Source organism: Miniopterus schreibersii, assembly GCF_964146895.1.
Source record: "Miniopterus schreibersii genome assembly, chromosome: 19".
In the NCBI taxonomy this organism is placed as follows: domain Eukaryota; kingdom Metazoa; phylum Chordata; class Mammalia; order Chiroptera; family Miniopteridae; genus Miniopterus; species Miniopterus schreibersii.
The window spans coordinates 39,212,212-39,239,934 of NC_138119.1; the positions used below are offsets into that span (position 1 = coordinate 39,212,212).

At 59.1% G+C, this 27,723-nt stretch overlaps 2 protein-coding genes across 3 annotated transcripts in view; one reads left to right on the forward strand and one right to left on the reverse strand.

Moving 5' to 3' along the window:
* Positions 1-6,321: 6,321 nt before the first annotated feature.
* The window catches only part of LOC308548997 (carboxyl-terminal PDZ ligand of neuronal nitric oxide synthase protein-like), a 122,195-nt gene continuing 100,793 nt past the window's right edge, over positions 6,322-27,723 (reverse strand). For both annotated transcript variants that reach the window (XM_081121227.1, XM_081121226.1), the window contains exons 8-12: positions 27,131-27,298; positions 21,788-21,953; positions 20,480-20,632; positions 9,586-9,898; positions 6,322-9,356 (exon numbers count right to left, since the gene is read on the reverse strand). In XM_081121227.1, the coding sequence (XP_080977353.1) occupies positions 8,873-9,356; positions 9,586-9,898; positions 20,480-20,632; positions 21,788-21,953; positions 27,131-27,298 (1,284 nt within the window). In that variant the 3' untranslated portion in view covers positions 6,322-8,872. The remainder of the gene's footprint in view (positions 9,357-9,585; positions 9,899-20,479; positions 20,633-21,787; positions 21,954-27,130; positions 27,299-27,723) is intronic.
* SPATA46 (spermatogenesis associated 46) lies at positions 13,919-15,608 on the forward strand (the record flags this gene model as incomplete). The annotated part of the gene is made up of 3 exons (XM_081121859.1): positions 13,919-14,021; positions 14,552-14,656; positions 15,100-15,608. 3 exons carry the CDS (start codon positions 13,919-13,921, stop codon positions 15,606-15,608), a joined length of 717 nt encoding a protein of 238 aa, XP_080977985.1.

A 27,723-nucleotide genomic window follows, 5' to 3' on the forward strand; every position in this document is an offset into this window, starting at 1 on the left:
TAGTTGTCATTCCAGTTTGGTCCTGGGAGAGTGTCAGTGTAGCTTCCACTCCGTCTGCTGCCATCTTTAATCTCAAGGCTCATTGTTTTAAAATCTGGCAGATATAGAAATCGCTGCTGGCTCTGACGGAAGGTGCTCCTCAGTCCCTTTACAAGGCAGTGTTTTCAGGAGGGTCAAAAACTACCATTAAGTCCCAAGAAACAACTAAAACCAAAAACATAACAGAGATTTTCCTGCAGTGTCATCAGCACTGCCCCCTGCCCAGGCGCTGGGTCCCCTGCCTCGCCCGCAGGCCGCCGCAGCGAAGCTTGCCACAAAGTCTTCAGACACCAGGAAGAAAGGCACGAAAAGCATTAAAACAATGATGGAGAGAAAAAACCCTTAAAATATTCTATAATCACTGAAATTATCTCTTCGCTTTGTCCTTAGGAAATCAAGAAAAATTGAACTCCAAACACATATATTTCCAAACACATATTATCAAATGGTCTTGAATAGTTTTTTGCTGTCTTGTATGCCTCATACTATCTTTATTTTACACTCATTTAAATGATAGTTGAACTGAATATAAAATATAGGTCTAAAGTTCTTTTCTTTCAACAATATAAAACTACCAGGCCATCCGCATTCTGTATCTGGATTCCTGTTGAGCTGTCTAGTGTCAGTCTGATCCCCTGTAGGGCTGAGCTTTCTTTTCTGGAAGCTTTAACGACATCTGTCTCTAGGATCCTACATTTTACTGTAACTGTGAGTGTGTCCTTCTCGATCCTGTTTGAGGGTCTCTATGCCATCTCAGTCTTAAGGTTTCAATCTTTCTGTACTTCTGGGGAATTTCCCTTCTTTTCTAGAAGACCCCCCCCCCCATACACACAATTCCTGGCTGAGAGGTGCTGTGTCTTTGATTTCTCTCTTCCATGTACTATTTGTGGAATGATCTTAGGAAAATCTCAGCCTCTCTAAAATGGAGAGTATTTATCTCATCAGTAAACCATGAAAAGCAAAAATTAGTTACCAGAAACTACAATACCTCAAGCCAGCCACATGAGGTCAGACAGCCACCAAGAAAGCAAGTACAGAGCTTGTTTTTAGCACAGCCAGGAACCATGGTGTCCACAAAACAGTGCTCACCCCCGTGTGACAGCCTCACCTCTAGGCTGAAGCCAGATCAGCCCTCCCTGAGTCCGCAGTTTGAGGTGCATAGAAATCCTCCTGTGGTGCTCTTGGGCTACATCCCTGCAGTTCACAGAGCAGGTTCACACCAAAACCCTACGAGCAAATGTCTCCACAGGGCCCTGGAGTCGGATGTGTCCCTGCTGGTGCAGCACATGGACAAGGTGCTGAACTCCCTAAGCCTCTGGTCAGCCTCATTAAGAAAACAAGAACTGTGACTCTAACTGCGAAGGGCTGTTGTTGGGAACACAGACCAGGTGAGCCCAGGCGAGCACAGGTGAACACAGGGAAAACACGCCTCCCTGCTCCCTCTGCTGTCAGGTGAGGGCTGGGGACGGGCCTCTAATTACCATCCTACTTGAATATTCAATGTTTGGAGAAACTGCACTCACCCTGAAGACAGTCCAAAGGAACAGACACCTCCTGGAACTTTCTGGCTGGTGCAATGGGGGAACAACTGCCCACCAAGTCGAAACCCAGGCTTTCAGGTTTCTGCCTTTGATCAGCTATAAGGCGGTCTGCTTAGTCACGATCCCGCCCTCAGGTTACCCGTCTATGAAGTGGCCCCCGCATGCCTACCTTCAAGGTAGGGGGTGTAACAAGACCCTGTGTCTCTGAACAATGTACAACAGCATCTGCATCTGAAAGGAGGCCTTCATACGACTAAGAGAGGAAAGCAAACAAGACGGATGCACACCGGTTAGCACTAGGACACAGAGGGGCCTTTGACTCCTCTATATCATTATTATTATTATATTATTATTACATAACAGTAAAGCACCAATTAACAGCAAAACCCCGGATGGTGGAGCACAAGATTATGAACTGGGACTCAGAGCAGCTAGAGGAGTGGTGACCAGAGGGCAGGTGCCTGGCACCAAAGTGTGGCCTCTGCACATTAGGTAGATGTCAGTGCCCCTTTCTACCAGTCATGCAGCCAGGTGCCCACCCAGGGATCAGAGCTTCAAAGGCTCTAGCTGGACACAGACGAGGGTCCACAGCCCACGAACCATTCCCCACCTTGCAAACGGCCTCCCTCAGTCCTTCTCTGCTTGACCCTCTGGTGCAGGGACCAAGGAAGGGTGGTTGGTCTGCGTGAGACCCAGGAGGGGCCCAGTCCAGCCTCTTCCACACCATTCAGCACATGTGTGTATGTGTGTCTGTGTGTGTGTCTGTGTTGTAGGGAAAGTGAAAACTCTTAGGCTTTCTTGCCACCTTCTCCAGGCAAAGGCCCCAATTATGTAAACATGATATAGCAGAGTCGTAACAGATGCCGCGTTAGCGGGCTCATGTCTGACCCATCCTTGGCTGAGAGCCACTATTGTCCTGCTTCCTAGAAGACTGGCCCAGGACTTTCAGAGGTGTGGACTGTTCCCCCGGGGAGCAGTTCGTTCCCCCTGGATGGGTTTGTCCCCTGGGGTGTAGTATGTCCCCCGTGAATGCCCAGCTGGCCACCACCGGGAGAGAGTGGGGTTTGTCTCTCTTGTATGTTTGGCCTACAAGAGCCAAATAAAGTAAATGTCTCACCCTCCCTCGGCTCCACGGTCCTCTTCAGATTGTCCGCATCTAGAGTGAACCTCCCTGGCCGAGTGGTCACTACACTTGGCGTAGTTGTTGGCAACCAGTAGTCCTCGCATGACAGTGTACATACACACAAAATCGCCCACGTTAAACCACAGGTTCCTTAGTTCTGTTCAAAGCACGTCATTATTGAGCTCCTGCGATGTGCCAGGTGAGGTGCTGGGGACTGAGCAGTTAGAGATGAAGGTCGCATGGTCCCTCCCTCAAGAAGCTAAGAGACTCATGGGAGAGACACCAGGAGGCAGCCCCTCCCCACGTCACGGGGCAGGTGCCCCCATGGAAAACATACAGGACATTTCAGGGAGCAGATGGGCTGGCGGTGGGGTTGTCCTGGACAGGATCCTGGAGGAAGGGGCACTGAGCTAAAGTCTGAAAGATGAGTGACCACAGCCTTGCAGAGTCAGAGGAAGGAGAGGCAGAGGTGATAGGGCAGGTGGGAAACACGAATGAAGGCATAGAGGTGGCTCAAGCAGCATGGGGCTCCAGGGACTAGAGCCCAGAGGCCACAGCCACAGATGAAGCTGGCAAGGGGCAGGGCAGAGAACCCAGCCAGCTACACGTCCCAGAAGACCCCAGCCAGTCGCACTACACACTGGTAACTGCTGATGGACCAGGGAGGGGACATGGGGAGATGCCCGGGCAGGGCTGCTGACCACGACCACGGCCTCAGCCTTCAGCCCCATTACGCGAGGGGTTGCCTCCCAGACCCAGCTCCTGGAAATGTCACACCTGCCGGGTCGAGAGAATTCAGCAGGTGGACTTAAAAGTCCTCTGACCTCTCCTGACACGGTGCACCCAGGTTTACACTGAGCCCAAAAGGTGGGCAAAGACAGAAATCACCAGAACCCAGAGGCTGCCAGGAAGGCCCTCCAAGCTGGTCAGTCTGGACTCACTCGAGCTCTGTCCCGCGAGTGGGCCCATCCATCCTGTGCTCGGGACGCGGTAGGAGCTCTTCCACTGGGAGCGGCCAGGCCGGTGGAGCTGACGTCCCGCTTCGCTGGCTCAGGGGGCCATTCCCACGGTGGCCACAGGGACGAGGGGTGCTGCGGGAGCCGCCCCTGCAGCAGGCTGGACCATCGGCTGTGCTTAAACCTGGGCCGGCTCAACAGAAAAACCAAACAGAAACGCCCCAGTCTGTTGGGAGGGTGCTTTCTGTGTGGGGTTTTTCTTGTCTTTTCCAAGGTGAAGCCACCCCAGTATTTCCTACTGTTACCGACAGATTCCTCAGGCACCTCACACAAGGGAAGTAGCTGCTGAGTCCGAACTGGTCGGTGACGTCTCCTGGAGCACGTGTCCTGCTGGGTGGCGGGTGACCGAGGGACGGTTGTGGGCCGACTTCTCCAGACTCTTGAGCCGGCCTGTGTCTCAGGCAGCGGCTGGACACTCAGGAGGGTCGGGCTCTGGATTCAGAAAGTGGCGGAATTTACTCATCGTGGGTGACCTGGGCTTCACCGTGTGCCCGGGGAGAGGGCAGGAGGAGGAGGGCGAAGGACGACACTCACCGGCCACACGCCGTGTCCAGCGTGGATTTGGGGGTGGAGACAAAGTCCGCACGCGTTTCTGTCCAGCGGAGGGTGGATTCCAACACGAGGGCTCATTTCTTCACGTGGACTTTCTTGTTCCCAGTCATGGGGGAGCCACGGAAGTGCCTCCAGATGGGTACCCCAAACCCAGCAGGGACCAGTGACGCCCAGGGCACCCCGACGACCAAAATCTCAGAGATGCCATCCCCGAGTTCCCCAGCCTCACCAGGCTGGGCAGGGAGAAGATGGGGGGGGGGACAGGGAGCCCTAGAACTCCCGGGGTCTGTGGGCTGCAGCTCTAAAATGTGGATTCTGTACGTTCTGAACCCCAACTGGGGCTCCCCCAGCATATGCCGGTTTGGGGAACGGAGGTTTCCAACGGCCTCTCAGGGTTGGAGATCGAGCTCTGTGGCAGGAACACTCCGGTCTCACATCCTGCTGACACCCCATCACGGGGGTGGGTCACAGCCCCCCACCCACGCAGCCTGGGGGCCGAGCCGGGACCCTTCCCACCAGCGTCTGCACCCCCGTTTCTAGACAGAGGTTCGGCTCAGGGCAGAGCGTTAAAATGCGACACACACTCGTTTTTACACTTAAAATCTTCCCCAGTCCTATTTTTATGCAGCAGTTCCTCACATTTGATCTGAGCCCCAGTCGGGGCCTGCACGGCAGTGGGAAGGCAGGCCGTGGAAGCCAGGCGCGGCCACGGGAGGCGCGGCGGGCGGCGGAGCTCCCGGCCTTCCCAGGGCGGCGCCGTCTGCCCCACGGCAGCTCCCCCCCACGCGCCTCCTGAGACGGGCTGTGGGGGTGGGTCCCACGCGGAAGACGCCAGAGCCTCAGCCCAGTGCTGAGCCCGTTCTGGGTGGAGCGGGGACCCGCGAGCTCGGAGGCAGGCCCCAGCCCTGGCCGCCGGCTGCCCTCCTCGCCTCCCTGCCCCCCTTCCCTGCCTGTCAAGGGGGCAGAGGCCTGGTGGATTCTCAGCCGGGTGGGCCACCGGTCCCAAGGGTGGCTCTGCTCCAAGTCACGTTCGCTGGGACTCCACTGACATACGCTGATGGCGGTGATTATGCCCAAGTCTGGTGGCAACTCTGCCCCTCCCCGAAGAGTGTTGAGCCACAGCCACCCTTCCTGGGTGGAAGAGGGCGGGGAGTTAGGCAGATGCAGATCAAGCCCCCCACCTGTCCCCACGGCCGGCCGCCGTCTGAAGGCCGGGGCGAGGCTGCGGCGAGAGGGAGCCCTCTGCGCTGCGGGAGCCGGGCTGGTCCGCGGGAAGCCGTGCGGCGGCTCCGCAGAGGAGCGGGGAGAGCTGCCTTACGACCCAGCCATCCCGCTGCCGGGCCCCGAAATACGAAACCACTCATGAAGATACGCGCAGCCCCACGTTCACTGCAGCGTTACTCGCGGTCACCGAGACGTGGAAACAACCCGGGCGCCACGGGGTGGAGTCTGGACACAGACGACAAGGGCACGCACTAGGGAACGCTGAGCCGCCACTCGTGGCGCAATCGAGCTCGCGGATCTTGTGCTGAGCGAAGAAGCCAGATGGGAGAGAAAAACCCGAATGGCCTCACTCACGGGTGGGATGTGAACCCAGAAGCGACAGACTATGAAAGCACAAAGGCTCCGCAAAGAGGGGAGCGGAGGCCACGGGGGGGGGGAAGGGGACAGGCGCACGTGACAGAGCCCAGGCTGCGGGTGGGGGCACGCAGGAGACAGGCCTCACGGCAACCTCGTTCCTGAAGCTTATGAACCAATGCCACCCAGTTAGCTTAGAGTCCCTGGGCTGGGGGGTGACTCGGTCACCTGCTCTCCTCCCTGCCTCCTCCCGAGGGTCTTACCCACATGTCACACCCATGCCCGGGTCGGGTGGGGAGAGGGACACTCGGCGGCCAGTTAGGGGACCGCCGCCCAGGGCCCGAGGCTGGCGGTCTTGCTCCACTTTCTCCTCGAGTCCCTCCAGAGGCTCTAGGAGCTCACACTCTCGGTGACAAGTCAGATTCAGAAAGCCAACCGCTCCCCGCCCACCAGGAGGAAAGACCAAACCAGCAAAAACAAACAGACTGTTTAATTGTCATTGTCTTCCACCAGAGAACTGCTAAAAATATAAATATAAAATCTCTAGAAAACTCCCAGTACAGCTCTGCATCTCCTCCCGCCCCCGACGGGGTGGCGATTGTTCTTTCACAGCCGGAGGGTTACAGGCGCGTCTCCTGCACCTTGCACACGTGACAGGGCCCCTTTCCACCAGGCAGGGGAGGTGCCGGCCCCCCGTCGGTTCTGGAAGCTCACGGGGTCCGTCAGGGTAAACCTGTGTTGAACAGGGGGGCGGGGGACAGGGAGAGATGGTGGCCCCAACTTCCTCACATGGACACAGAACCCGGTCCTTGCGTGGACAGGGCCACCGAGGCCCAGGCTCCCACTGAAGCTGCCGTGTGGGGTGGTGGCCCACCGCAGCCACAGGGCCGTCAGGCTGAAGATGGACATGGGACGCGGGCGGGGCTTTGGGTGCAGCGGGCCGCAGCCTCGGTCCTCAGCAAGGTCACAAGCCCTTGATCCTGCCTCTGCCCACGTGCAACATCTGGGGCCAGGTTGTCTTGCCCTGCCACCCCACCCAGGCAGCAGTACTGCCCGATGGAGGATGGCAGGGTGGCCACCGGGAGGCCAGCTAGTGCCTGGAGCAAGACCCACAGCCCCTACCAGGCATCGAGCGCGAGTCTGAGAAACTCTGGGTCACTTGGTGGTGATCTGGGACAAGCCGGTCTGAGGGCAGGACCTGGATGAGCCTGGGTGCGGGGCAGGGTGCTCAGGGCAGCAGGGCCCACGACCTCTGCATCCAGGGCCACAGCAGCACCCGGCCAGAGCCAGCCTGGTCTCTGGGGAGCAGGATGTCCTCCCTCAGAGAAGCAAACCCAGCCCTGGCAGGGAGCCAGAGAAGCCAGGCGCGCTCCCCTACCCTGGCCCCGCTGTGTTCTGTGCAGAACCCCGAGCCTAGCTGTCCTGGGAGACACAGGCCTGACCAGTGAGCCCTGAGGACGAATGCCTGTCAGCGTGAGGTGTCATGTCCTAGTGATGCCCTTGGAGGAAGCAGGACCTAAAGCCACAGTTCCACTCACCTCACCAGGCCTGCGGTGCCTGGGGCAGGGACCACTGTGGGGAGAGGAAGGCAGGTTTCCCTGCTAGCTGGGGCCTAAGCCTTTCTTCTGGGGAAATGGAAGGAGGTGGCAAGTCACTGGGCTGTGGAGGTGAGAATGCTGGGAGGGCTCCCGGGTGGGTGGGTGCAAACGTTAAGATTTGGCAGAGCTGGCATGGGGAGGGGATCACAGGCTGGTGATGAGAGAGAGAGGAAGTGACCGAGTGCAAAGCCCAACAGTGAGCAGAAAAGGGGGCTGCAGGGGTCACAGGACGCCGAACCCGACTGGCTGCCCCAGCCTTCTCCCAGGAACCGGCCACCCTGCTCAAGGGAAGGGATGTTCTCTTCTTGCTGCAAAGGCCCCCTGGGTGAGGATCGCCCCCAGACAGGGCCGCCTGGCGACAGGAAGACAGCAGGACAGGACCCCTGGGGAAACAGGGACAGAGTGGTTACCTGAGGCCAGGACCCAGGTAGGGTGGGGTAGGTCAGCCCCTTATGAAGCTCCCAAAGGCAGGAGTGAGGGACCCTGTGGCACCAGGACCAGGAAGGGAGGTGGAGGCCCCAAGGAAGGGCCCAGCCAGTGGCAATTTCAGCACCAGAGCAAACAGCTGCCATTGAGTAATTTGTCCCACTGTGTCCCAAAGGAGTGTCCCAACCTCTCAGTCTGCACCAGGGCCACGTACACCCCGAGCTCGGACCCTAGAACCCGCCACTTCAAGCAGAGGGTGGGAGAGCTGCCATGGACCAGCGCCTGGTCTGCTCTGAGCTCTCTGGGGACCAGTGCCCCCAATGCCAAGCTGCTGGGCTCACCAAACAAGCTCAGAGTGGGGTGCTTTCTCACACAGCAAGCCTGAGCGGAGTTGGTGACAGCATCTCCCAGCTCCCTGGGATGGCTCTGTGCTGAGCACCCACTGAGCTCTCCACCCAGCAGGCAGCAGGCGGGAGACACTTGGAAAACCCAGCCCCACGCTGCCTCGGGGTCTCAGGCCCGGTAAGCACATCCACAGGGACAGAGGCAAGATAACCACCAGGGGCCTGCACTGTCTTGGGACCAAGAGTGACCAGGCTGGGCTGCAGTCAGAGTGCCGGCTTCTGGGTCTGGGCCCATCATCCAGCCAAACCCATCATTCCTGATCCAGCCTGGTTCCTGAGGCAGCAGGAGAGCAGGACGTGGGGGGCCCAGAGCAGACATGTGTGGGATAGACAGGGAATATTCCCCTGAACCTTCAACCCTTGGCCGGGAGCTCTGTGTCCAGGGCTTCAGCCAGCGGCAGAGGGGCCCACAGGAAGTGAAGTCAGGGATGGCCCAGTTCTCTGCCCTTTTCCTAGGACGGCGGCTCTGGCCCTGCCCCAGCCTGGGGGGCTCTGTTGGGGCCTGTGCACAAGGGGGACGTGGTGTGGGGGGCGTGGAGTTGGGGATGAGGGTGGAAGAGAGCACAGGGATGTTTGGCAGGAGGAGCAAGGGGCTCTACTCAAAAGACAGAAGGTCAGGGTGTGGCCCCTCGCTGTCCAGGCTGCAGGTCCGCACCCCAGGCTGGGGGCTGCTATCCTGCAGCGACTCTGCCAGGTGGATGGGGCTCAGGCTGAGCTGGAGGCCACTCCTCTCGATGGGGCTGGTTGGGGAGGCCCCCCTGCACTCGGCCGCCTTCAGCCTGGCCTCATCTTGGCCATCCTGGTGGAGCAGGTCCGGTACAGACAGGGAGACCTCGCCGTTGGGCAGGGCCCTCTGCATTGGGGCCTCTGGCTGTGAAGTGTCCTCGGGGCCAGGCTGGGCCTGGGGAGGGGAGTCCTGGGGCTGCCTGGGGGACAGCTCCACCCCGTACTCCAGACTACTTAGGACCGGCTGTGACGAGATCAGCATGTCCTGTGTGGTCTTCAGGGCCCGGGGGGTTCGCTTCCGGGTTATGGGTGGTGGAGGGTCCAGCCGAGGGAATGCTTCTGGCAGGGCTGACCTGCAGGCGTGACAGTTGACATGCAGGCTTGACGATGGCCACCCATCCCTGCCGTGTGCTCTCCCCCCAGCTGCATGCTGCACCCCAACCTCGCCCAGCTCTCACTCCCCCTGCAGCGTGGGTCTCAGTGGCTCGAGCACAGTGGCTTTGGCTCACTGGGAGGTCAGAGTGGCACAGCGAGCTACGACACATGCTACAGGGATGCTGGGGCAGGAGGGAGGTGACTCACCTGTCATCCTTGCCGTCGGCCACACCGGCCAGCTGGGCCTCCGCTGTCCTGTTGACCTCCATGGCTCCCACACCACCCAGGCTGCAGGGCTCCCTCCTCCGCAGGAAGTCATGCACCTTGGCCCCCATGGCTTTCCCCAGGTTCCGGAGGTGCTGGCTGCTGCCCACCCAGAGGCCTGGCCCGCCAGGCTCCACAGACCCTGGGGCCATGGCCACGGAGGGGGCTCCTGGCCGGGACAAGTGGGGCACAGAGCGGCTGGACTGCAGCTTTGGCGTGAGGGATGCGTTCATATTCTCAAACATGCTGTGGTCCACTATGAACAGAGACAGAACTGAGTGAGTGGGGAGGGCTGTGGACCACAGGGTCTGCATGTCCCTCCCTACACCAGGCCCAGGACGTGTCACTGCATGAAGATCCAGAAACATACAAAAAAGAGCCAGCAAGACACCTGAACCTCCCATCTGGGTTTCTGGAGGGAACATGGGACCCAAAAGCCTGGTCTGCTGCTAGAGTGAGTCAGTCACAGGCTGCGGCCAGAGGCTGACCCACCCCAGTCCGCCCCCGGGCTCACACTGTCCCCGTACCGTGGGCCACAGGCGCCTTGGAGAAAATAAAAATGAGGGTGAACCAGCGAGATGGGTGAGCTTGTTGCTGCAGCTCAGAGAGCTGCCTACCTCGGGCCTGGGCCTCTGGGGGCAGGGCAGCAGGGGTGAGGCCTGTGCTAGGCACCTCCCACTGGAGCCTGGTAGGCAGCAGTTTCCCAGGGAAGACAGTGGGACAGTGGGCTGGCCCCGCGGAGGTGCCCGTGAAGCACCAGCTCAGCTAACCCTAAGCTGGGCCGAGTGACAAGCTGCCAGGCCCGAGGCCGCAGGGCCTGTTGCTACTGAGGTGGAACCAAAACTCCGGTTTTCTCGTTCAAAGCTTTGCCAGCCATGGCTCACATCAGCTGCCTAAACCTGCCTGGTGGACGGTCCCTCCCTCAGGGGCCTCTCTTTAGCTGGAATGATCCACTCAAAGGGCTGGGTGCAGACCCACTGGGTGTAAACACCTGCAGGGCAGGGAGTACACCTCATTCATCTCCGTATTCTCAACAGTGGGCCTGGGTCTCACACACAGTAGGTGCTCAATAAATATCTTGAGTTGAATTCTGAACCCATTTTGCAGATGAAGAAGTGTGGAGGCCAAGCTCGAGGGCTCTATGCCATGCTGCCCACACTCGCATAGGGCATCTTTGGACCCTGGAAACCCAGCTCACTCCTCCAGGCAGCCAGACCCACCTGGGGCCTTGGAAGGAGCATGGGTTTCAGTCCTGACAGCTTCCCCAGGCTTGCCAACCTGGGGAAGGAGAGGCTGTGTTTGTCCCAGGCTCCTGTCCTGATCAGCACCCCCGCTCCGTGCCTGTCCTCTCGGGGCCTCCTAAGCGGGGCTGGGGGCAGGGAGCTCCCTCTCTTTGCCGACCTTTGCATGAAGTAGCTCTCTGCCCTGTGCAGCTGAGTCCTGGGTCCAGGGAACACACTGGGCAGAGAAATCCCTTCTGAGCCAAGGACCTAGGTGAGCCATATTCTAAGGGTCTTTGGGTAGGAGGAGGCGGCTGTTGGAAGAGGCCTAGAGACCTCCCCCTGTGATGGGCCCACAGTCCCGACCTCTGAAACTGCCCCTGACCCTGTGCAGGGAAAGCACCCCTGGGGGCACATGTGGGGTCTTGATGAGGGTGTCCCTGGGGCATGAGCATAGAGCTGGTGCTGGTGGGGTTTGGGCTGGAGACCTGCCCACCAGCTCACCCTAAACAGAGTCATCACCTCCCGACCCTACTCAAGGAGGGCCGCTTGTATTCTCTTTTGCATAATTTGCCTATCACATTCCACATCCTTGTAAATATTCTGTAACCACGAAATCTGCAAACTAGCAGAGAAGCCCTGGGAAACCAAGGCATTTAACTGTTTCCCCCCAAAGCAGGAGGTGTTTGGACCACAGTGCTGGAGGGGGCAAACCCCCGCCCCTGGCTCAGAAGTTTCCATGCTGTTCCCTCACTGAGTTTTCAGAGCAGTCAGTCATTTCTAAAAGCACCTGTCAAATTGTGAGCCCCTGAGTAACTGTTTCAAAAACATTTCTAATGAACATAAGTAACCTTGGATCAGGCAGCACTGGCTACCCTCCAGAACATACATGCTGCATTCTCCAGGAACTTAAAGGCAGCCCTGCACGCCCTCTTCTCAAGTCCACGTGTCTCTACAATAAAACATCAAGCTCCTCAAGGGGACGCAGCACCTCGTGTGATCTGTGTTTTCTGTAGCGCTCAGCATTAGGGCCTTGCACGGCAGGAGGCATTTAGGAAATTTGTTTAACTGAGTTAAATTTCTATATGGATACTTAAAAACTGGCTGCATTTTGGGCTGAGAAACTTGTAAAGAAACTGTTTCCGAGCCTTTTTCAATTTATGAAGGCCGCCCAGCCATCCCCCTGCCCCCCCCCACTGGCCTGAAGGGGCTCCTGGGGTCAGGCTGGGCTCTGCCTGGGGATCCCTCACCCCCACCTCCAAGGGACGAGCAATGTGCCCCTTTCCTGTGGGTGGCACTAATGGCCCCACACTCTGCCCCCCCCCCCCCCATCCTCAGGACCAGAGGCTTGGTGGTTCAGAAAAAAATAGTGAGGGGGACGCCATGGCCCTCCCAACACCCTTTCAACATGCACATCAGATATGGGGACATAAGTCATTTATAAGAAAGATGGTATAAGAAAGATGGTATCTTACCTGTGAGACCAAGAAAGGGGCTCGGAAAGCAGGTGGGGAGCAAACAAGAGAGAGACACAGTTTATGCCATGACGGACCACCTAAACCACCAGCAGCGACACCACGAGGACCATGTAAGTGAAACAGAGACCCTGCAGCTACCACAGGCCCCGGGTAGCCAGGTCCCCATTAACTTCAACTAAATAAGGCAGAGACGCATTGAACAACCTACAAGAGGCACTGGGTGAGCTCCTACGGTTCCTTCACACCGAGCGTCAGAGCTCCCAGCTCGCAGTGGCAGATGCCCTGGGCTGGGCAGGATCAACCACCACGTCCTCAGGATCTGTGTGCATCACTCATTACCAGGCCATCTCTTTTCCACACACAAATCACTAGATTCCAGACCAGGAAGATGGTCGTCCATACCAACTGTCTGAATTAACACGGCTGAGGGAAAGCAAGGGGACAGAGGGGTTTGCCCAGCACCACCCGGGGACTAAGGATGGAGTGGGGATCATAGTTCAGACACGCTGACTCCCTGACCCAGGTGCTCACTGTCCTGTAGGCGGTCAGGTCCTGAGCACGAACACAGACAGGACAGCTTGGCTCACCCAGAGGCTCACCCACCCCCACCCCCACGGCTACTCCCTGAGTGGGCAAGCACCCACGGCACAAACGTGTCCCCTTTAAGATCTAAAATGTGGTATCCACTGAGTCAACACCTGTCACACGTGCCTAGGATGGGGCACGTCCAGCTTACCTTCAAGGGGCCCCATCCCCTCACACCCCTCCACACGCCCCTCGCGGGCCAGGCTGTTATGTCTCCCAACAGGTTGCTCACAATGAGCAAAGCGTGGAGCAAGCCAGGCGTTTGCCAAAAACCGACAGTACCAACCACTTAAATCGCCCTTGGTCCCCATTCCCAGGAGATGGCACTGGGATGTAGGCATAAAGGGACTTTATGTGGGCAACTGGCCTCCGACAGCTCAGGAGAAAACACAGCCTGCGCACAGACGAGAGGGAGGGAACTGGCGTGAAAACGGGGAAGGGAGCAGGAGGGAAATCTGCACCCAGGGCCGACCCATGTTCTTCGTAGTAATTTTATTTTTGTAACTTTTTATAAGTTTAGAATTATTTCCAAAGAACATGGGGAAAATATACCCCAAAACAAACAAACAAAAACCCATCACCAGAAACTAAAACAGCAGAAGCACCGGTGGCACAGGTCAGGCAGAGGTCAGACGGGTGGAGGAGGAGAGCAGGGAGGTTTTTCAGAGGACAGAGGTTCTCAGAGCTGGGTGACAGTGACAACACACACGTGGCGGGAAAGAGCAGAGTGGCCCACAGACAGCCCCCGCCAAGGTTCTGTCTCCCTCGCCCTGGGGACCCTCCTTCAAGGCGGCCACAAGAAGCGACATGTCGGAGCGTCTCTAGAAAAGTCAGTCTTTCCTGCAACAGACTCTGAAGGTGGCCCTGCGGGTGGGCAGGTGGAATCCGGGGGCCTGCTTGTGATGTCACCTGTGCTCAGAATGCTTATCGTCAGGACAACCCAGGGCCTCCTGGGAGCAGGCGTGTGACCCGCGTGCCCAAATCTGTCCAAACATGGAGAGCTTCTCGCTCCTCAGCATTTCGGGACCACGAGTCTCGTCTTCGGCCCTGAGCACGTTTCCTGACCTCATGTCTTCACGAGGCCCCAGCTTGCCAGGTAAGCTCTGCCCAAGGGCCACAGAAACGGGGGGGGAGGGGGTCTGAAGCTTTTTTCCCCTCTTTATTTTAAAAATTTATCTTTACTAGTGGAAGTATTACAGATGCCCCCCCACCCTCCAGCTTGAAACTTTTAATGGAGGACTTGTTAGATCATGTTACAGGCCCTGCACACACTCTCCCCAACACCTGGGACACTACTGAGTGCAGACTGAGCAGGGCCACTGCCCTGGAACTGGAGACAGGTCAGCTTCTTATCCAAGTGTCAGCAGCCATCCAGGGTGTGACAGGCAGCTAGGGTCCCCTGTACACTCTCTGCTGTGGGTGGGAGATCAGAGAAACCGGCTCCTTGTCCTCCAAGGGACCACACTGGGCTGTGACCAGACCCTCTTGGGGGCAGGAGAAGCCACTGTTTTACTCCAGCTTTGTGTAAAGCACAGAGGGGAAGCCTGGAGGTATGTCTTGGGTGGGGGCGAGGAAGAGTACTCCCAAACTCGCCCAGCTCCCCAGAAGGTTTCCTCTGCCCCCCAGACATTGCCAAGACCGCATTCCCCACGGAGGCCTCCAACCCAGCGCAGGCCCCGCCGCCCCAGCACCCGAGAAGCGCCCTCCGGCAAGGGGTGGTGCTCTCGCCAGGTGAGCCCTCTGGGACTGGGATGCTCCTCTGGGACAGGTGCCCAGCTATGCCTTCTCCCTGCAGGCTCCTCTCTGGTCCTCCCTTGCAGAGCCCCGCAAGCTGTACAGGCCTCCAGCTTCTCCTCTCCCAATTCCCAGGATGGTGGGGACCAGCTTCTGCCTGGGGGGCTGTGGCAGGGATGGTGGAGTGGGAACCATGGCCACATTCCTGGTGGCGGAATGGGGACATCGGGGGCAGAGGTCTGGCTGCTGGCTGCACCTGGCAGATGCCAGGGTGTGGGGACTGGGAGGAGTCTCTACCCAGGGATCACACTGCCCTTTGTAGCAAGAGAAAGGGGAGGCGAGGCTGCAGAAGGTGCCCTGGACCACCGCCTGACTGCTGCCCACAGACTCCGGCCTCTGCCCTGCGGGCGCCCGGGCTCAGACCGGCCTTTCCTTTGCAGACTGCATGCTGGGGGACCCCCAGAACGGGGAGCAGCCGAGGCGCAGCTGCACCATCTACCGGCCGTGGTTCTCCCCTTACAGCTACTTCGTGTGTGTGGACAAGGAAAGCTACCTGGAGGCCCACGGCTTCCCGGAGCTGCCCCGGGACGAGGGCCGGGGGGACAGCTGCCTCCCCGAGGACGCGGCCGACAGCTTGCGCTCGTCCTCCTCCTCCCCCGACAACACCAGCCCCCGAGAGGCCACCAAGAAGCCCAGGCACGGGGATGCCACGGACCACATCACGTCCCAGGACATCCTGAGGGCCTCCCGGTGGCTCCCGGCGCAGCAGAACGGCTTCAAGTGCGCAGCCTGCTGCCGCATGTACCCCACCCTGTGCTCCCTCAAGAGCCACATCAGGTGCGGTTTCAGGGAGGGCTTCAGCTGCCGGGTCTTCTACCGCAAGCTCAAGGCCCTCTGGGCCCGGCCTGCAGACAGGCTGTCCTTGGGCGGCGGCCAGGCCCGCAAGTAGCCAGGCCAGCAGGGGCAGAGCCTGGTCATGTCTCCAGGGAGAGGCCAATAAACCCGTTACCACAGCTCTGTCAAGTCTGAAGTCACCTGGCACCACCTGCTGTGTCCTTCCAGTCCCTGTCCCTGTCCCAGCCCATTCAGCTACCAGTTGCCTAGCAACCTCGGCCCACATCCCGGAAGGCCTGCCCTCCCACTCCCTCGCCTCTCTCTCTCACACCTGAAGTTTGGGGAGAAATACTAAGATGGTAGTTCTCAGGGCAAGGTGCCTGGACCAGCACTGTCGGCCCCTGAGGACTATTTAGAGATGAGATTCTTAGGCCCCCAAGTGACCGTGATGCCACTTGGGTGTGATAACACCGCCCTCAGGCCTGGCTCCCTTGCTGGTCCCTCTGCAACCAGTCCTCACTGCCCCCTTCAGCACCCACAAATGAGGAAACCAGGTGGACGCCCTCCCCTGCTCTGTCCACCAACAGGACAGAACCTTGGCACAGTCTGGAAGCTCCTGGGACAATGGATCAGAGGGGTGGGACGGGACGGGTGATGTGCCCAACACTGTCCTCCACACAGAAACAGAGCAGACGGGCATCTTACGCGGCTGTGTGGAGTCCTGGCAACACGCGGTGGACACATGAAAACACTGCTTCCTGTTGCCAGGTGCTGCCCTGCGGAGCCCACCGCTTATTCCACTCTGAGCAGACTCCCTGCCCACTCTGACCAGAAGCATGGGTGGGCTCGGGGAGCGGGGGGACAAAGGGCGGAGTGCTCAATTGTCTCACTTTCAGGCCTCCTTGCCTCTCATTTCATGTCCCGGACAACACCGTGAGGAGGAGGCCACCCTTCCTTCCAGGTCACAGGGAGGCTTCCCAAAGCCCCATCGTCTGCTCCTGCCTATCCCTCTCCTGATGTCACCATCACAGTCCCCTCCTGAGAGGCTGAGTCCACATTCCTCCTTGTCCCAGACCCGCAACCCATCCCTGCTCCTCTCCCCACCCTCCACCCACCCACCCAGCACCCAGAATCCCCTTGACCTGCAGACTGCAGCAGAGTCCTGGCCTGTCCACTCTGGGGCGGGTGGTCCCCAGACAGCCTGACCTCACCATGGACCTGCTCCTCAGGGAGCAGATGAGTTACTCTGTGCTCACTCCACCCTCTGGTTCTCCAGGTGGAAAAGCCACCTGAGACCCTGCAGACACCTCTGTATACATGTTACTATCATATGTCCCCTTGACAGGGCTCTGGAGGGGATACCGTGAGGGTGGGAGCAGGGAGGTATTCATGGCCTCACCACGGTCTGTGGGAACCAGGAGAAAAGTCATCTTCATATCTGCTCTTGCACCCTCTGCCAGCCTGCGACCCCTCCTCCAGGGCGTCCGTGTCACAGACACAGAGCTCATGAGAGAAGAGGGAAGCTATCGCCTAGGGTGCGAGCCCAAGGGCCACCGCACCTGCCAACCGCTGTCTGTCCAGTGTTTCACCCTAAGGACAAGGTGCTCCCTGCATGTCACAATAATGTCACTGTGACCTGTGACTTTCTCGGCACCATCCTCAGTGACAGCAGAAAGTGCGCCCAGCACGCAGCACTGGACTGACCAGCGGCGCACCTCCCCCCACCCCCGCTGGCCCTGGGCTGTCCGCTCTGCGGGAGCTTCAGAATGAAATCTCATCCACTCCTTGTATCAACTCCACGTGGTACCTTTTATCCGCACTTCACAGGCTGCTCAGCCAGACAAGGGCATGTGAGCTGGGCTACCTGCAGGCCTGGGCCCCACAAAGACCCAGGCTCGACCAGCTATCTGCCCTCCAAATGGCTAGAAGTCCTGACCAAAGACTCAGTTTCTCCTACCCACTAACATGCTGCCCTCGCCGGCACCTGCCCTTCATTCCCCTCCTTCCACTGAGCCCAGGCCGTGGCACCACAGGCCTCCCCCCTGACACTGAGCCCACGGCCATGGCACCAGTCCTCTGACCTGTGGGAGCAGCCAGCTTGGCCTCGGAGCAGACTTTCTAGGATGGACTCACTCAGAACCTGACCAACCTCACATGAGATATCCAGTCAGGGACTCAGTGGGCTTCTGTGACTTGGTGATCTTAGTTTTAGCTCCAAATAGCAATGACATCATGCATTTCCAAGCACTCAAACTGGCTGCTTCCGCCATAACCCAGGCTGACTGGAGTCAGAGGAGCCATGCTGACAGGTGCCTCACCCTGGGCACGGCTGACACCGTGTCCCCGGCTCCACCCACTACCTGCCAACACTCCTCCCTCACTGTGATCCGTGACTTTCTCAGCACCATCCTCCGTGATGACAGAAAGTGTGCCCAGCAGAAACATTCCCGGCAGGGACACGTGTCCCCTGGGGAAGAGCCGTCCCTGGGTGAGATCCAGGCCGGTTATATAAACACGACCTTGGAGTCAGACATGAATCCATCTTCACACCATGGCCCGGGAACGCGTCACAGGGCTGAGGGTGCCTCTGAAATGGTGACAGCGAGAAGGAGGAGCAGCAGCGGAAGCAGAGGAAGCAAGAGAAGACGACAGAAGAGCGTTTAGAAATAAAGGTTTATTAGCAAAAGCCGCCAGACAAGGACAGCCTCCGGAGTAAGTGCACTTACAGGAACAGAAGCGTTTCCCCGAGAGCCTGTGCCACCGCCCTACCCACACAATGCAGGAGGCAGGGGGCAGAGCGTGGGCGAGAGGACAGACCCCATACAGGAGCAGTGGGAGCAGCAGGAGGCAAGGAGCTGTGCAGAGGGCCCTGCAGGGAGGAGTTGTCCATCTGTCTGTACTGCGGGCCCCAGGGGGCTGGGCACCAACAAGGCTGGTGCCTGGCATCCACTTGTCCTCCACACGGGCGGAGCAGGAAGATGGAGGGCAGGGCAGGGCTCGGAGGAAGAGGCAGGGCAGGAGGAGGGCAGGTGACAGGCCCTAGATCTGTCCTGAGTCCCAGCTCCACCCCAGTAGGTGCTGGTCTGGTCACCTTGGGGAAAGGCCAGGACCAGGCAGGGGTCAGGAGCCCAGGGGTACTTGAGGGCAAGGTGCTGATGGGTCAGGCCAGCAGCACAGGGAACAGTGTCCCCAATGCTCTCACCCTCGTCCACCCCCTCCTCCATCCGTTCACAAGTTTGTCAGGACCCTCTTTCAAACTGTCCCCCTCCTCCCACATCCTATCCAACATCCGCCATGTCACCCCCAACCCAGTGGCCTCAGAGCCCAACCTTCTGCTTTCCAAACTCTCAGCTCTGATGACCTGAGGGGGCCCACTCCAGGAGCCCTTGGGGGGCTGCCATCTTGGCCAAGCCTGAATCCTGACCTCCGTCCCTCAGGTTCCTGGGCCTCACATTCCTGCTTCTTCCTGCCTTGAGTGTCCGCACACACCTCCAATGGGTAATCAGAAAATAAAACAGACAGAGCCACCCTCTCTGACCGGGTGCACATGAGGAAAAGAACACACACCTCCCAGTGACCCACAAGCCGACACCCGCCCGTTCCCTCACATGCAGGCACACAGGGCACGCCGCCCTATCCCTGCCCAGGGCACTGTAGGCCGACAGAGCTACATCGGCTCCTCTCCCCTGGGCCGTTCAGCTAAGAAACGGGAGGGCTCAGAATCTCCATTCTCACCAACCGACCCTTGAATAGCATCACACAAAAGAGCCTGTCCTTGCTGCCCAGTCACCCGTGGTATTGAGTGGGCAAGGCTAAGACGGCCAGGTAAGAGGACTGCCCAGGTGTGCTCAAGGCATGGCCCACAGAGATGTGGCAGGGGTACATGGCTGTGGTCCCTGACAAGTGGCAGAGATTCTGAACTGTGGACATGAGCAGTGTCAGCTACCAGCCCGTGTTGGTTTTTTTGAAGTAAGAACCAATCACTACTGCCTAGTGGAGGAGATTGGTTGAGAGGTGGTGGATGGGGGGTTGGGGGCTCAGTGGGGACAGCCAAGGGGGACACAGAGGACAGGAGGACAGAGGACAGGGGGACACAGAAGACGGGGACAGCCTCCACCTATGTGGATGGCTGAGCTTGCAGGAAGGAGGTGGGCAGAAGAGCTGGACCTAAGTGATGTAGCAGCACAGAAGCTGTCCCCCCACAGCAAGGCCTGACCGATGTCACACGCAGTTTCCCAGAGAAGCACACTCAACGCTGGACACAGAGCGATGTCTGGGTGCAGGTTACCAAGAGTTGACCCACATCCACATTTAACTGAAGGACTGTCCTGCCTATTTTGATCCAGAGTGTTCAGCCACCACCATCTCTGCAGGGGTGGGGGGAGGACCTGTTCCCATGAGGTCAGAGGGTGAGGCAACTGGCAGCGTCCTGGGTATCCAGACACAAGGCCCCTGAGAAGGTACATGATTCCCTTCCCAGCTGGACCACACAGAGGGGGAGCACAAGGGGCTGCAGGCATCACAGACACAGCAAGGAGCCTGCTGGTCCTCGGGACCCTGTCCCAAAGCCGTGGGCTCTGCAAGGTCTGCCCCTCCCCATGGTTACTGAGGGAGAGAGGAGCTGATCCCCTCGAGGAATCCAATGTCCTCCCCTTCACCCTCCGAAGCGAAATCCTAATCCTTCCCTGAAACCAAAAATGCCCAGCCGCACAGCACAGCACAACAGCCGCCCAGGCCCCTGACCCGTAAGGCCCCACTGCTGGCCCTACACGGCGATCTCGTCGTCCAGGCTGTCGCCCAGCTCCTGGGGCTGCCGCACATGCAGCAGGCGCGGCAGCTCCTCCTCGCTCTCGTCCGTGGTGGACTCGTACTCAGAGGCGATGCCCGACTCCCGGAACTTGAGGAGCTCCAGGCCACCCAGCATCGGCTGGCCCCGTGCCCCGGGGAAGCGGAAACACTCCAGCTTCACCAAGCAGTCGCGCCTACCTAAGGGGCTGCCCGTGGGCAGGGCCAGGTCAGCCAGGCCAGCGCCCAGGGGCGGCGAGGGCAGGTCCTCCGGCTTGGGGGTCGTAGGGTCGCTGAGCACAGGCAGGGCTCCGGATCGGAAGGTAATCTCCAGCAAGCTGTCCTGGGATCCCACTGCGGGACACAAGAGGGAGAGGGGCGTCAGCATGCAGTGGGGAGGCCGCCCTCTGCGCTGCCCCTGACCGGCTGAGCTGGCCTCTTAGCTCTCAGTCCTTCCCACCCAGGCGCCCAATGCCAGGTTGGAGGGCCCAACGCCAGGTTGGAGGGAAGAGCTCTGGGAATGCCATTCAGGCAGGGCGAGAGGGCCACCTCGGGGGCAGGCCAGCAGGCTGTGTGGTAGGAGGAGCTAAAGGCCAAGGGCTCTCAAGGTCATGTAGTGACCTTCAGTGTGACCTTGGGATCAGCATTAATCACCACAAGGAGGGCTTAAGGGATGAAACTAAAAAACCAGAGAGGCTTCTAGGGGGTGACATGCAGTGGGTCCCCATCCAGGGCTCTGGGCTGTAAAAACAGCCCCAGCCGTGCCAGGCTTCCTGATGTCCAATCCCGGGGGCTGGGCCTGGGAACAGTCTTAAAGCAGCTATGGGGTAGTTTGGGGGAAGTACTGCTGTCACCGGAAAAGCGGTCATTTTGCCATTAGGCCTGGATTTGAATCCTGGCTCCACACCTTCTCACCCTTAATCTGTCTGAGCCAGTTCCTCGGCTCTGAACTGGACACACAGGGAGCAGGCAGACAGCCCCGGGAGGCTCAGGAGGGCAGCGTGGAGACACACCTCTCAGTCTAGCCCAGGGCCAGCTGGGCAGAGGCCAGCATCAGGCACCGGCTGCCACTCAGCAGCACAGCGCCGGCCAACTGTGCCTCTCCCGGACGCGTGCTGAGATGCCCCAGCACGAGCTGCTGTCCGCGAGTGGTGAAGGCACAGGGCAGGCAGAGTAGGCCACACCCAGCCAGGCCTGTCCAAGGGGCCCACCAGAGCGTGATGAGAAAAACCTCGGGGGTGGTAAGCCGAGCCCTGGCAGGGAGATGGGGGAACCCGTGAGGATGACTTTCAAGGTCAGTCTGGGCACTGAACTAGGAGGCTGCTCGCTCCCACCTGGCCCCACTGCTTGAAGGTCCACCAGTGTGTGGATGCACGAGCAAGCTGCCTTGGGTTTCTGCTGGAATAGCAAGCAGGTCAGCACCACCAAGAACTTTCAGGAAAGAACATGTGGTGTCTGGAGCACCCCTTCCCCAGCTATGAGGTGTGGGGTAGGCGGGGCCTGGCTTACTGGCGTTCTGTCCTGACAGCTTCAGCTCCAGCTCCTGCACCTGCCTGACCAGCAGGGACACGTGCTGCAGGGCGTCCCTGTTCTGCAGCAGGAGCTGGTGCACTCGGGCCTGAGCCTCCAGCCGCGCCGCCGCCTCCGCCGCCAGCTGGTCCTTCAGCAAGTGAACCTGCAGACAGGAGGCAGAGAGGAGAGGAGGCAGAGAGGAGAGGAGGCGGAGAGGAGAGGAGGCAGAGAGGAGAGGGCGAGATGTGAGTGCCAGAGAGTTTAGGGTGTGCGCAGGGACCAGACATGACCTCTACCTATGTTCAATCCTGGACAAAGCAGAACCTGGGCTTATAATTCAGATGGCACCAAGAACCAACTCCAGCTCAGAGCGGCCACACCCTTCCACCTTGCCCTTCCTCACACCCAAACACACTGAGAAATCCGAAGCCCCATTGGCCCTTTCTAAACTGTGAGGTGGCCACAACCAAGCCTGTCTTCATATCTGCAGTGCCAGCTTTGTTCTGACTGTCCGTTCCTTTTTATTTCCATGGCCCCAGCACTGTGCCTCCTGCCTGCTGTGTCCCGGGTTGGCTCCTGGAGTGCTTGGGTGTGGGGCACACTCTAGGGGAGGACCCACTTTAAGAAACAGAGCCTCAGGCAGGAACGATGCTCACACAGGTGACCTTGTGCCTAGAAGGGCATTAAGGGGTCTCTGTGGAGGGTTCCAGAAGGTCCCTGAAGAGCGGGAGCTCATAAACTTGGTGCCTTAGACAAGGCAGCCTGTAGGGAAGGGATCTTCTTGCACCAAAACGATGGTATGCATAAAGACCAGTGTCTGGGGACAGGAATGGGAGTGGGAGGGGAAGGGGGGATGGGGAGTCAGAGGAGCTGCCTGACTCCTGCTCAGACCACAAAGCTGTGCATTTCTGAAGAGCAGTTTGTGCCAAGAAGACACACATTTTACCAGGAGTAAAAGGTGGTGCCCCCACCCTCCCCCACTCCCGTGTGGCCAATCTGAGAGGGCCCACCAGCCAACCTACCCATCCCCAGGGCAGCACTCAGACTCTGGGGTGCAGCCACCTCCCTCCTGCCAGATTTCAACCTCACTTGCAGGTGACCTTAATTCTACGTGGAGACTCTAAGGAGATTAGCAGCCACTTTCCACTCCTGGCTCCCACAAGGGGCCTAACTGTCCCTGGGTGAGGAGGCCTAAGGTCTCTGAAACCTGCTGCCCCAAGGCCTCAGCTGCTGCCATGTAAACCGATGGAGACCCAGACGGCAAGGACAAGGACAGACAGCAGGGTGGAGCTGCTAAGGCTTTATCTCCCTTGGAAACTGAGGCACAGAGACATTCCACCTGAGAGTACCCAAGCCTGGGGTTCTGAGGAACAGGACACGTGCTGTAGGAAGCCCCAGAACTGCTCCAGGAGGGAAGGCGGCACCATTCACTGGCAAGTAACTTACTGCAATGGGGGCGTCACTGAAAGGGATCTATTGAGCAGACAGAATCCTCTAGTCTCGTCGGAACAAAACAGAAACATTGGGCAGAAACGTGGAACTCAACTTTCAGTGAACAGAGAGAATTCTGCACACTGCCTCTTATACCTGGGGGCCCCTGCACCTGTACCTGGACACCCCGGCACAACAAACCACTGGAGAGCCGGCCAGCAGGGGAGCCACGCATCTCGCTCTGCACCTGCATGCGGCTCACTTCTCTCTGGATCTCACTTTCTCCATCCCCAGCCCAGAGGGCCTGGCCGGCAACTCCAATGGTCTGACTCCACACTTGGCAGGTGGGTGGTCAGTGCCCGGACAAGGAGAGAGAGGCTTCCCTTGCAACTGACCGAGCTCAGGTGGTGGAACCACAGTGATAAGCCTCTGCCCTGCCCGGTGCACAGGATCAGGCTCCAGCCGCTGCAGCAGCGGCCAGCCCACGGGACACCCAGCCAGGCCAGTGGGCCTTGAAGCACCGAGGGAGCGGGACTTCCAGCCATGCAGACAGGGCTGCAGCTCTGGGAGCTCCGTCCCCAACCACCACCCTCCCTGCACGCAGATACTCACTCGCACCCAGCACGCTTTCCTTTCAGAATATTAAACCCCTTCACAGACGCGTCAGCTTCTCCTTTCTGGAGCCGCGTGGTTTCTGATGACAACTAATCCGGTCACAGACGGCCGGGTGGGCACCTGGAGTGCGGTCCAGCTCTGCGTCCGGCCCCAGCTCTGTGCTGCTCCAGAAATGCTGGCTCCCACCCTCGGCCCCTCCAGCGTCCAGACCACTGCCCGCTCACTCCACCTACTTGCCTGGACTCCAGCTCCTCCGCTGGAAGGGGGGGCAGGGCCAGGCTGAAGACATGGAGCACAGGCACATGGGAATGGTGTTGAGCCCCACCCTGGACACAGGGTGGAGGCAGGCGTCTCAGCATGCATAAGTGGGGGGTCTGGCACAGGCCCTGGGACTGGGAGCAGCCAGGGGGACAGAGGCTGACTGTAGGGCCTGGGGGCAGTGCGGAGCCATTTTAGCGCCATTTCTCTAGCTACAGCATAGGCGACCTTGAAGCCTCCAGAACAACCACTTGAATCAGATCGAGTGCAGGGCCTCAGGTGGGGAGGACTCTTTAGGCAGCAGTACTGAGTGGCACTAACAGTCTCCTCACAAGCTCGCCAGGAACCGGCAACTGGGAAGGCAGGCAGCCAACTCTACTGCAGGTAGCCAGCCAGGGCACAGAGCGACCTGGAGCTGGTGGGCCAGCCCGTGGCCATGCGCCCTCGTTCACAGCCTTGCCCATCGGGTGCATCAAAAAGCAGGAGTTAGAGCAGCCAGGTGAGCCTCATGCTGGGTGGGGAAGGCAGGCAAAGGGGCTTGGTGTCCACTACGGACACACAGAGGTCTAACCTGGAAATGTGGACAGGCAAACACTGCCTTTGCCCGAGTACCTTTACAGCCAGGGCAGCCCTTTTGAACCAGCTTGGAACCAATTTAGGGAGTTGGGAATAGGCTGAGGTCTGAGACTGATCATGACCCCCGGGAGGTCTACGGCCATGGACAAGAGCAGAGCCTGACTGGCCTTGAGGGTAAAAGGGGCGTGTGTGTAAATAACACAACAATGTACCCCAGGGATGAACGTGTTTTCAAGAAACTTCTTTATCCCTAGATCTCGCCAGGAGCCACATGGAGGACTCAATGATCCCAGAGAGGACAGCATGTCCCCACCTGGAGTGAGGTCACAGTGCACCCTCCGTGGTGCTGGCACCACTGCTGTTCAATGACGAGATACTCTGCAGTTTGGTGGCAACAGGGAGTGTCAGAGCAGAGAAAAGCTGTCTGGTGCAGACCCGGGCAGCTGGATCCCATCTGCTTCAAAGGCGTGGAGGATGCCAAGAGGCCCATCTACTAACCCACCCACGTGTCTTATGTAATAGATTTTATCCAAAGCCATGGATCCTAACAAAGACCTGGATGCAGTACTTCCCAGTGGAAGAGAGGGTGTGGAGAGACCTGTAGCAGGTGGGCCCAGGACCCAGTTGTCCGAGGGCAGGAGACAGGGACAAGGATACCTCTGCTGCTTTCCATGCAGCTAAGGAAGATGCCACTGGCGGGAGAACAGGGAGGGAGGAGCGTGCCAGGACACTGCCTGGTGACCTCGAGGTCCTGCCCAAAGCCGTCTCATCCACGTGGTGGTAACCTTTCAACCATGTCACTGCTGACTAAGAGTTCACAAGGGCAGTGCCAACTACCAAAAACAGACTCGAGTCACAGGCTACGGGTGCAGCCTGGACACAGCTGGACTGAGAGGCCCATGAGGGGCCACCAGCACCATGCCCTCCCCTTCCCGATCCCATCTCTGAGGAGGCAGCCAGGGCAGTGAGGTTTCATCTTGACGTTGGTAACCATAGGAAGTCACGGTTGGCTGTGTGTGAGGACAGCAACCCACCACTGTGCAGGGGATGCGTCTGAAATGGCACCTTGTCAGTACCAGCAGTGACTGAGGCATCAGGCACGTCCCTGGTAACACACACAGTGAATGCACATCACGCCCACTCTCCGATAGATAATAATTACTTGACAATTGACATGCTGAATGATTTGTGTTCCATGGGAACTTCTGGGAAGGGTAAGTGGTGGGCTGGCCAAGCCCAGGCTCTGAGCTGGCGTCAGCACCAAACCAGGGAGGCAAGTTCTCAGCACAGCCGCGTTCGAACCAGCCATGGATTCTGTAACCTCAGAGAGCTGCATGTTCTCCAAATGTAGGAGCGGCACCCTCCTCTGTGCAGCCATCTGGGGCACCTGTCACCCAAGCCCCAGCACAGCCTCCTCCTTTCTGGCCAGGATTTCAGACGGCTGGCACCCAGTGAGGGTCTGTGTCATAAGGCCTCAGGATCCAAGCTGAGGCCGAGCCAGTTCTGGCTGGGCTGCTGAGGCTTCTTGCACACTGTCTGGGATATTTGTCCAATGAGGGCTGGAGAAGAGGAAGCAGAAGCCGTGGATCGTACGTGTCCCTTAGAGCACAGGAAGCCCTATGGTCAGTCTGGTCAGACAGAGGATCTGTCCTCACAGCCACAGCCCCACAGGACTCTCCCTACGGCCTCTGCTAACCCTCCTGACACTGTAGGACTCAGATCTCCAGAGTCGGCCTTAAAGAGCACAAATGATCGTGTCCCCACCACTCCCTGACTGCCCAGGATGAGGTGGACACGAGGCCCTCCCTCAACAGAAGGAAGCAGGGGGCAGTAGGGGACTTGCTCGAACCAGCTGCCCCCAACAAGCCTCTAGGGCTCAAACAACTCTGCTCTCAAACCCCAGCCCACTCTTCTCGCTGTGGCTCAAACACTACAGTTGAGCTCCTGGGAGCCGAGTCCCACCATTGTAAACTCCGGACAAGTCAGGTGTCAGATCCCACCCAGGACACCTGGAGCGCTAATGAGGGCCTGGGAATCACATGGATGAGCACTGGCGCAGGGGGAGTTCTCCACAAGGGCATTTGGCACAAATTCACACTAAGCTCCCTGAAGGCAGGTCTCGCAGTCACAGCCCCCTGACTCCAAAGCCACCTCCCTCCCTCCAGCAGGAGTGAGGCAGGAGAGGAGGGACCAGTGCACCTGCCCCCTCCATCAGTTCAGGTCACAACCAGCTGCATCCAGCCAAGCCAGCCAAGCCAGCCAAGCCCGGCTCAGCAAGACACGTGGGAAACCCACTGCCCTCGCACCCCACCGCCCCTGCCTGCACCCCCAGCCCAACAAGCAGGGGTCCAGCTGAGTGATCCCTAGGCTCCGACTTTAAACCTGTCCTGGTCCCTCACGGGGGGGCACATCCAGGCCCTGAGCACGGAGCCGGGAGGTGGGGAGGAGGCTGAGCAGGACCTGGGCCACGGCCACTTGCGTCTGCTGCTGCTGCTGCTGGAGGAGCTGGTGCAGGAGCTGCAGCTGGTGCTGCGAGGACAGCGGCGTCCCCATGCCCGGGGCCTGGGCGCAGGACGGGGGCAGCAGCATCCTGGGTGAGGCTGTGGGCACGGACTCCAGGGGCGGCACCTGGAGGGGCAGAGAACACCAGGCATGACCCCGGGGGAGGGCCACGTGGGGACCTTGCTCACTGATATACGGTGGCACCTATGGGGTCTGAGTATAACGCCTCACCTATAACCAAGGGCTCGGGCATGAGTCCTGGGTGGAAGTGTGGATGGGCCCGGGGAGCAGCTGGCGTGTTTGCCCAGGCTGGGGCCGTAGCGGGAAACCCTGTTTGGACACCTCAGTACCAGCTCTGCAGTGATGGGACACGGACAGATGACATGTCCCCTCTCCTGCCCCCACCTCCAACTGTGTCACATGGCTGAGTTCCTTCAGCTTCCAGACACGGAGGGACCCACTTCTACACAACACAGCTCCCACCACCCCAGTGTGGGAGCGGACAGAGGCAGCGCCCCTCCCTCTGCTGCATCCTCGGGTGGCCTCTGGAG